General features: G+C 45.4%; 1 protein-coding gene across 1 annotated transcript in view; it reads left to right on the top strand.

The window, feature by feature from the left end:
• The window catches only part of myo1g (myosin IG), a 37,301-nt gene that overhangs the window by 16,146 nt on the left and 10,575 nt on the right, over positions 1-10,580 (top strand). Inside the window, exons 14-20 of the mRNA XM_087174001.1 lie at positions 1,221-1,387; positions 1,963-2,170; positions 2,702-2,925; positions 3,323-3,467; positions 5,634-5,738; positions 6,482-6,595; positions 10,058-10,215. Coding sequence (XP_087030127.1) covers positions 1,221-1,387; positions 1,963-2,170; positions 2,702-2,925; positions 3,323-3,467; positions 5,634-5,738; positions 6,482-6,595; positions 10,058-10,215 — 1,121 coding nt within the window. The remainder of the gene's footprint in view (positions 1-1,220; positions 1,388-1,962; positions 2,171-2,701; positions 2,926-3,322; positions 3,468-5,633; positions 5,739-6,481; positions 6,596-10,057; positions 10,216-10,580) is intronic.

The following is a 10,580-nucleotide window of genomic DNA, read 5'->3' as shown; positions in this document are numbered from 1 at the left end:
GAAGAGGAGGAGGAGGGAGGAGGAGGAGGGAGGAGGAGGAGGAGGAGGAGGAGGAGCTGGTAGTCAACCGCAGGATGAGCTGCTCACCTCTCCTGGCCTCATCTCACTGACTGAAGTCTGACATTTCCTGCTGTTATGTTGGGATGGCCCGCTGTCGGCCCGCTGTCGGCCCGCTGTCGGCCCGCTGTCGGCCCACTGCTGTAGCGTCTGGTCTCGGTGTGACTGAGGTAAAATGAAGGAAACTCCCCTGGCAGCTGTTTCTCTTCCTTCAGGTCACATTGTGTTTCGCTGCTGCTCTTCAGGAGCACCTGGGCCCAGTCTTCCCGCCTCATTTATCCTCGCCTCCATTTACCGACTCGCTTCTCAAATCTCTGCTGAGCCGAGGTGAAACTCGGGGCACACATGCGCATGCATCATTGGTATGACGGCCGACCTCAGAAAGTGCTCACTTTGTTCCGCCGTGTTCATCTTCGGTGGACGGAGAGAGACGCAGGAACAGTTGGGATCAGTGTGAAGGTGTGCTGACGTACAGGATGTGTTGTGAGGCTCAGCTGCTCACAAATATTCGGAGTCTGATTAAGGTCACTGAACTCGAACACACTGATAAAAACATGAGGAAGTTTGTCCTGATGATGTCATGAAAAAATATGTCCTCAAACATAAAATCCTGAATTAAAGTGAAGAAGATAAAACTTTCACTGTATTCACGTGTAATATTAGACTCAAATACAGTGAATACACCTGCGAGCTAATAACATGTTTTCTTATGTTGAAATATTCCTCCATTACTCTTGATATTTGCTTTTCATGAAACAAGCTCCAGTAAAGCATGAAGACATGTGTTTATTCAAATTCAGTTACCAACCTCTTTACTGTAATTCTTTGTTCATTTTGCAACTGTGTTTGTTTTCATTGACAATCAATCAGTTATTTTCCTCATTAGTCGATCAATAGTTTCGTCTGTAAATGTCAGAAAGTAGTGAAAAATATAGTCAAGTCATTAAATTTGAATTTGAATCTTCATCCAGACCATGTCACATGCTCTTTCTACTAAACACAGATATGTGATCAGCTGATATCAGCTCATATTAACATGTATGAAGATCAATGTCGGCGCTGCAGGTGTGTTCAGGAGTCTGACTCCTGTCATCGGGAGCATCATCGCGGCTCAGTGGAGGAGTCACTGTGGGGTAATGATCAGCTGTCGCTCTGTCTTCCAGGAGCCGTACTACGTGAGATGCATCAAACCCAACGAGATGAAGTCTCCGGTGCTGTTTGACGACGCCCGCTGTCAGCACCAGGTGGCGTACCTCGGCCTGCTGGAGAACGTGATGGTGCGCAGAGCGGGCTTCGCCTACAGGCAGCCCTACGCTCGCTTCCTGCAGCGGTAAGACGCCGACTTTCTCTCTGTAGTAAACTCCTCTGTGAGGAAGCAGCTGCTCAGTTTCACACAGAGATACTTTAAATTACTGAAGCAGATGTTTACATCATCTTACCCACGATGCAGTTGGAGAAGTGAACAAGTGTAACAGTGGAGAACAATGTTGCGTGTGATCTTTTCTGGCCGACTGGGAGAACGGAAACAACAAACTAGATCCTTTTCTTGGTAAAAGAAAATTTACAAATGAAGTGAAACCAGATTCTTCCCTCGAGTTGTTTTCAGATTAAAGCTGAAGAAGAAGAAAGTGTGATTGTAAAAGAAAATGAATGCAGACGAGCAGGAAGTCCTTAATATGGGTCAAGCTCCAAAAACACATGAGCCGACACTCATACTGTCCTGTCCCATGAGAGACGTGAGACAGCTGCTGCTGTGATTAACACAGTGATTGTGTGTAAACGAGCTCCTTTAAATACAACCAGTGACTTTTACAGAGACGGCAACAAGAGTGATTTTAGGATCTGTTCCTTCCATAGATGAAGGTAGAGAAACCGATCACACTGATTTCTCCTCCTGTTCTGCAGGTATAAAATGACGTGCGAGTACACCTGGCCGAACCACCTGATGGCCTCAGACCGGGAGGCCGTGGAGGCTATCGTCACCCAGCACGGTTTCCAGGACGACGTGGCGTACGGTCACACCAAGCTGTTTGTCCGAACGCCACGATCTCTCTTCACCCTGGAGCAGGAGAGAGCGGCGCTCATCCCCATCCTGGTGCTGTTCCTGCAGAAGGTCGGCCATGTTCGAACCCGTACCATCAGTTTAGTTTTCACCTACAGCTCCAGCAAAGTCGGATCTCCCCGGCGGTTTTAAAGCCCTGCCTGTGTTTTAATGAGGATGTATTGATCTGACGGTCTAATTAACTGACACAGACCTAATGTAATGTCACGGGCTGCTCCGTCATGTGATTACGGTTAATCATTCTCAGCGTTATCGTCTCCAGTTTCTGGGTTTTGCCTCAGCCTCATGAATATGTGGCTCCTGGTTACGCTCGGCTGAAATTCATCTGCCAGCTTGAATCTTAATTTCCTGGAACAATAATTGGGAGAATTAATGAGATCCAGAGTACAGTTACATTAAAGTCAATTACTTCGCTTGCTCCATGAATTAGCCTTCTCCTTTCTCTGTTCCTGACCTACTTTGAAGCTGCGCAGAGAAGCTTCTTAAACTGGAGCAGGAGTGTGTCTTCATCTCAGCAGGACACAGAGACGTCTTCCTCTCTCTCCTGTCTCTAACTCGTCCCTCTGTGTGTGAAACCCACAGGTATGGCGTGGGGCTTTAGCTCGTATGAGGTGCCAGCGGATGAGGGCCATCTACGCCATCATGGGCTGCTACAAGCGCTACAAGGTCAAGGCTCATTTCTGGGAGGTGGAGCGGAGGTTCGCTAACGTGAGAACGATGGCCGACTACGGAAAGAGCGTGGAGTGGCCGACCCCCCCCGCAGCTCTGTCCCAGTTTCACAACAACACAGTCATGCTGCATCGCAGGTCAGAACACACTGATTACACCTCATACACGGAGGTAATTCACTCTAATATGAAGATCTCAAACAATAACTTCATTTATATTGAGTTACAAAGTGCTGCACAAACATAGGAACTAAAAGCAGTAAAACACACAGAGGCAAGTGTAACAGGGAGAATTACAAATACATGTTAAAACAATGAAATCAATAAAATAGACAAAAGAGAATAAAAGCAAAGATAAAAGCATTGAAATCAAGAATTAAAAGTGTTTGTATTGAGCTTTTTAACACGTTCTCAACAACATCGTGAAAGAGTCTTTGTGTGACGTCGTGACTTTAACATGAAGCTTTAACTGAACTGAACCTCTCGTGTTACTCCACCCACGTGGCACGCTGTCTTCTTCTTCTCTTGTTGTCAGGTGGTGGGCGAGGCAGATCGTGAAGAACATCCCTCCGTCTGACATGTTGGAGGTTCGGGCCAAAGTGGCGGCTCTGACGGCTCTGAGCGGAGAGAGGAAAGACTGGGGCGTCAGCAGAGCCTGGGAGAGGGACTACCTGGCTAATGTGAGAGCCACCATTCAACACCGCAACGACAACAACACGACAACGACAACAACACGACAACGACAACAACACGACACGACAACGACAACAACACGACAACGACAACAACACGACAACGACCACAACACAACACGACAACAACACGACAACGACAACAACACGACAACGACAACGACAACAACACGACAACGACAACAACACGACAACAACAACACCACACAATACAACAACAACAACACAACACAATACCACAACAACAACAACACAACAACAACACAACAACACAACAACACGACAACGACAACAACACAACACCACAACGACAACAACAACAACACCACAACAACAACAACAACAACAACAACATGGTGTTTTCCTGTTCATATCATGTTAGAATAGTCCGTGAAGCATGAACACATGTCTGTGTTGAAATGTTCTAAGCTCAATGTTATTGCACCTGTGTTTGTTTTCATTATCCGTTAGTCTGACAATTATTTTCTTAATGAGCCAATTAATAGTTTGGTCTATGAAATGTAAAGTAGTGAATAAATACCCATCACCCATTTCCTAAAGCTCAAATGAACCTATAAAACTACGGTGGCTGACGAGGACAAACGTTCTGCAGCGGCCCAAAACATTTCCATCAGGAGAAACAAGCTGCAAAGTCAGAAAGAAACACAAGAACAGAAAGGTGCTGCAGGAAGCTGCAACACATGGAGACAAACAGGCTGCACATACAGAAACACAGTAGCAGTCATATAACGACCACGATCACACTTTAGTTTCATCGTTTTGACCTTCAGGCTGTGAAATCGTCGGTGGTTCTGCGTTTGCTCCTTCCTCTCTGACTCTGGTCATGTTTGCTGAGTGCTCTGTTTGAAGAGAAGCTCATCGGTGAGACGTCGCACAACAAGATGTTTATTCCTTTTCCGACTCCTCTGGGGTTAATTCAGCCCGCCGGCACAACTTCTCACAGTAAACGAGACTTGATTGACCAGCAGTGTGTGAAATCATCAGTTGTTGTGAATGTATACGGTGCATGTGACGAGCCTCACGGTAAACGGCAGCGTGACTTACAGAGGATGGTGCTTGTGAACACAGCCCTTCTCTAATGAGTCCCACAGTCAGCTCATTTACCAGCTAATCTGAGGCCTTTTGGCGCCGCAGGCTTGAAAGGCGCCTTCAGGGAGCGCGAGCGTGACGGCCTCAGAGTCCTGAGTCAGTCCCTCGTTAGTCCGTCAGGCGGCACGTGACTCCCGGCCTCCTTCAGGGCGACAGCTTCACATGATCGTAGTTAATTCCACAAAGACCTATACTGTAGATACAGCGTGCAGACCGGACCTGTGGCTGAACATCAAGCGTGTGAGAACAGAAAGGAGGAAGTAAAAACAGCTTCACTGAAATCAGAGCAGCGTCTCTGTCTGAGGCTGAAATGATGTGAATGTTCACTGTGTTCATCCGTCACATGCAGCTAATTCTCTTAAACATTCACATCCACTGGAGACACGGCGTGACTGCAAGCTCAGCTGACATCGAAACATAAGTGTATGAAGTGTTTACACTGGAGTTCACACTCAACATTCACTCTTCCATTTAACATTTAAATTTTACCTGCAAAAAGTTCTTTTAAACGTATGACTGGAATATTAATGTGAAGACTTTACAGTCAGGAGCTTGTAGTGAGGTTCAGTCTGTCCTCCAGTCCTAATGTCTCAGGTGTGTTGGAGGTCAGGACCTTTTCTTCATGCAGGTGTGTTTGTGTTTGAAGACTAAAACTGACACCACACGTTTGGAAAAACGTTGGTCAGTAAAATATCATTTCATGGAGCAGCATTGAAGTTTCCCCTCAGTGGCACAAAGAGCTCAGACGTACCGTGCCCATGTATTCAGAGTGAATACATACATAGAAACAGCTCTGAGGAGGTCACATGACACCGAAGACATGGCGATGAAGGCTCACCTGGTTAGTCAGGAGACTCTGACATCATGTCAAACACCATGTCTGTGACCGCATTCCGAGGCGTCGAGCTTTCATCTGCTGCATCTGGAATTAAAGTGATAAAAAGGCCTGAAAGGCTGAGAGAGGTCACCCAGAGTTTTACCACTAACCACCACATACATTCCCGTCTGAACTGTCCCTCCTCTAACAGTCTGTCCTTTCTGCAGGTGAGAGACAGTCCTCAGACAAACTCCGCCTTCACGCGTGTTTCCAAGGAGCTGAAGAACAAAGACGAGTACAGTCAGGTCCTGTTCTCTGGCTTCTGCAGGAAGGTACAGTACGAAGGACAAAGCACCTCACACTTTCTGCTGAAGTCCGACTCTCAGGGTTGAATTTCTCCTCAGCTGAGGGAGTGAATGAAGGGTGTCACACCAAATCTCTCAGAAGGTTTCCTTAGTTGAGGAAATGATAGCAGTGAAAGAGATTATACAGCGTCAGACTTGAAGGAAGGTCTTATCTGAAGGTGTTTGCTTCTGTTTCCTCTTTGCTGTGGGATGTGTTCCTCTCTTCCTCCTCCTTACACCTTCTCTGTTTTACATCAGCTCATCTTTCAGGATCTCAACCCTCCAACATGAATCTTTAAAATGAGATAATAATAATCAGAGGATTAATCATGGAAGGAGCTGAACTATGAATTCATCCTTACAGTGTTTTAACCTTTAAGATTCTGCCCGTTTGAATCAACAGAATGCTCATTATTTTACCTGAGGATGAACTTGTTCTTATCGTCGGCCATGTTGTCAGATCAGGGACTGAACAGAGAGGGTCTCCACTAAAGTCTAGGTGAAGCTTTATCTTATGAAGAAATCAGGTCTTTGATAAAGTGAATAAAACACTGACAGACACACCAGAGCCTGTGTCTTGTCTCTTTTGTTTATTTCCTGTGAGTTACTTGTTTACAGCTGAGCACTGGAAACCCAGCAGACTCCACAAGTCTTGACAGAAAATAGACAGTGAACAAATGTGGAGTCTGATCCTCTGATCCTGTGTTTGTGTTTCTCTCTCTTCCTCTCAGGTGAATCGATTCAACAAAAGCACAGACCGCGGCGTCCTCGTCACAGACAAGTACGTCTACAAATTAGAGCCGAAGAAACAGTACAAGGTTTTGAAGAGGCTTCCTTTAGACGCTGTAAGTAGTCACACGGGAGACACACACACACACACACACGTATATATATATATATGTGTAAATATATTCATATTCTTAATCCTGCTTTATTTTATTTTTTCTCATCAATAACAACAAATGTCATTAAAAGACCAAAAACAACAATTGAATTAATACAGAGAACAAGTTAGTGTTGTCATCAATAACTGACAAACACATCCAGTATAACAACAGTATAATTACAGTCTATAATGTAATAATAATATAAAGTTTTTTAATAATAAAACTGTTCAGACGGATGAATTCACTTTTAGTTTTAGTCTCTGTTGAAGCAGCTATCTGAAGGTTTTGCTGTTGCTACATAGCTAACGTTAGCATTAGCAGCTGTTTACTCTCCAGTCTAGAAGAAACGTTGTGAGTTCAGCATCAAACTTCATTCCTTTACTCACCAACATCTGTCTCCAGAGGTGGAAACTAACACAGATGTTAACTCTGGTCTCTGTCACGTCTTTTCTTCTACTGAAGTTAGCATGCTAACAGCTAGCCCCGGCCCGTCTCCTCACTGTAGCCTCTGTCTGAAGACGCAGCTGTTCAGAGGACGTATCGATCTCTGGTCTTATAAAGACAATGATGACTGAAGCTCTCGTCAAGAGACGATCACCACCAAGGGAAAAAAATTTAGTGACAGAGAAAACTTTCAAATAGCCCCTTTAAATACATTTAAACATACAGTAAAACATACGGTAAAATAATGCACCTCTCATTGCTTTTAAAGCGAGACTCCAGAGATTTATTATGACACTTCCATGAAGTTGGGATACTTACAAGAGACGGATTAACACCTGAGATGTCCTCAAGCCTCAAAAACTAAACTGATCTTGACCTTTGAACTGTCACATAATGAACCATAAACCAGTAATGAAAGGGGGACGACATTAACAGTCTGGGTTGTGAGGTGTGTGTCCTCACATGAACAAGAAACACAGATGCTCTGTTCAGCAGCTCCTCTTCCTCACAGCTACTGAATCTGGGTCACACTCATTGTACTTTATCCCAGCTGTCCTTTATTTCCCTCTCTGTTGTCTCAGTGCACTTCCTCTATTCACCACACACACACACACACACACACACACACACATCTTCCATCATGTTTAACCTGGGTCACTGCCATCCATCAGTAAGAGAGGGAAGTATGAGAGCAATAAGACGCCTGTGTGTGTGTTTACACAATAGACAAATAACCTGTTCAAGAGTCAAGTGTGTGAGTGTGAGTGTGTGTGTGTGTGTGTGTGTGTGTGTGTGTGTGTGTGTGTGTGTGAGTGTGTGTGTGTGTGTGTGAGGCTGTGGTCCTGGCTTATCTGGAGGTTTCCTGCCGTCTGGGGCGAACCTGACACACTTGATGTGGTGATGTGAGAAAGTGGATCAGGGGTCTCTCAGGGAGCTCAGTGCTCTGAAGGACGGAGGCTAAAAGTGAAGAGAGACAGTAGATGACATCTTTATTTAATCCCATCATTCAAGGTCCCTGGAAATAGGTTTTTGATCCTGGTTTAGCTCCGTGGTTTGATGTGTGTCTGACGGAGGCAGGATGTAGAGGAGGACGTACAGACGGCAGGGACTCGAAGTTTAAGAGTCTCCACATGTCAACATCTTCTTTTTAATGTTGTTTAGCTGATTTGAGTTAAACTGAGGACGCTATGAAAATATGGCTGTGGTGATAAAAGATGGAGGCAGACAGCTGATGATCCATAGACATTGTTGTTGTGCTGCTGTATTATAGGTTTGACTCACAGTAATGAGACGTTGCTCTGCTTCAGAACTCTTCTCTTTAAAATATGAACAGAATCATTTCACAGTGAAGACCAGTATCACCTTCCTAACGTCCAGCAGTGGTTTCACAGAGCGAGGCAGAGAGAGAGAAAAGAGCTGGAAACATGCCAGAGGGTGAAAAAGCTTCACTATGCAGCAGACTAAAGATAGCTGCTGCTGCTGCTGCTGCTGCTGCCATTAAACTCCGCTGCTCAGACTGTATCCAGGTCAGAACCAGAGGCCACAGCTGAGCTCCTCCTGTGTCACCTGACTCTTCAGGCTGGACCATCAGCACCAGGACTGAGGGGTCAGAGGTCAGACATTGAGGACTGTGTGACCGAACAACAGCTCTGTGTGAAATTAGGATGATTTTCTTCGATCGATTGGAAACATTTTGTTTTGACTGAAACTCATGAGCTTCAAAATAAAGTCCTGAAAAACAATGACTCTACAAAATAAAGTGCTGCATGAACATCTTATTCTTACAAAACTGATGAGTGTTTGGAGGGAGAAGTCCATTCATCCATTCATTCATCCATTTCTTCATTCATCCATCCATTAGATCATGTCCTTATCATGCAGCCTCACACAGACAGGAGTCCTGTGGTTAATCTCATCAGTTGATACTTTACATCAGGAAACGTCTTGACCTTCTTGGGGGGGTTCATGAACAGCATCGTCCCTCTGAGGGGACAGGTTGTCCCAGAGTGTGGCCTTGATGGTGGCGGGACGCCCTGCTCAGTCTGCTGGATTAACCTGTGTGTGCTGGGGGCCGTAAGAGGCTTAGTCCACTCTGCCCCCCCCCCCCCCCCCCCCCCCCCCCGGACACACCTGACTTTCTCCTGTCTCTGTCATGTGAATACTGTATGTGTTTATACACACTGCACTTCTTCTTCTCTGTTTTGACCTCTTTAATTTAACCCCCCCCCCCCACCTCAGCTGCTGTAAATCTGTACATTTCTTCCCTCTGGGTCTGACCTCATGACTTTGGTCACACGTGCACAGTGGGCAGAGTTTCTCTCACGCTACATAATGAGCAGAAATAATCTGCCTTCATTCATGCATGGTGTGTGATCCAGGATGTACAGTGCTGTATTAAACTCACAGCTATCATACGTCCACGCTCTAATCCCTGGACTTTTATACAAATTACTTTCCAGAGCTTCTATACATGTCACTGAATATCATCCAGTCAGACGACAGACTGTAGTCTCAGTCTGACACTCGGATCATGAATCTGTGCACGTGTAGTTTATTATATATAGAACTGGGACAAACTGCACAACCACATATTTATTTATTTCATATTGCACATGTACAGAATCACCTACATGTATATTGTTATTGTATATAGTATTTCTATTTTATTTATTTTACACTCTGATCTCGGGGATCAATAAAGATTCATCTTATCAAGGTACAACTGGAACGTTAGCATGAGCAGTGATAGCTAACAAACAGAAATCTGTTAAGCTCCTGAACGCAACACATGATTGACATGTGATCAACAGTCTGTATTCACACTAAAGAACAAGAACGTCACAGTGTCCCACTTTAAGAACCAGCAATATTACTGTTACTCTGTGTCTGTCTGCACGCATCAGAACATGAAGCTGCACTTTGATGAGTGACGCCAGTGGGACATCCTGAACTCTGACCTTGTGTTTCCCTCCACAGTTCACAGGCCTGAGCGTGACCTCCGGGGTTGACCAGATGGTGGCGCTGCACACGTCCTCTGAGGACGATGTCCTGCTGTGTCTGCAGCGAGGGGAGCTGTGCCCCAACCAGGACCGGGTGGGCGAGCTGGTGGGAGCGCTGGTCGACCACTTCACACGGTCAGTCCCACATCAACACGCTGGTTTCCTGTTCACACTGCAGCCGCAGACACAGTCTGGGAGTCAGGGACACGGTGGTCCTTATAATATACAATAATAATATATAATATAAACAGAGATGTGATATGGAACTAGATGTTGTCACTTGTTAGTTGTTGTTAGATGTTGTTAGTTGTTTCTGTGATTTTTGCTTCATGTGGAGATGAAACATGAGGTGAGTGTCGTGTTTCTTCTTCACTGAGGTTTATGAGTCTCAGACTTTTGGTCAGGGTTTGGTTTTTGTTTTGGGGTTCGGGGGGGGGGGGGGTGGAGGGGTATCCGCGCCACTGTTGACCCTGTAGCAGCTGTGTGGCTGTGGCCGAGGA

The sequence above is a fragment of the Seriola lalandi genome, unplaced genomic scaffold, assembly GCF_002814215.2.
Source record: "Seriola lalandi dorsalis isolate HSWRI2012SDOR001 ecotype SW California unplaced genomic scaffold, Sedor1 jcf7180002054298, whole genome shotgun sequence".
In the NCBI taxonomy this organism is placed as follows: Eukaryota; Metazoa; Chordata; class Actinopteri; order Carangiformes; family Carangidae; genus Seriola; species Seriola lalandi.
Note: the sequence above shows the minus strand (reverse complement) of the source record. Positions and strands in the feature narration are given on the sequence as shown.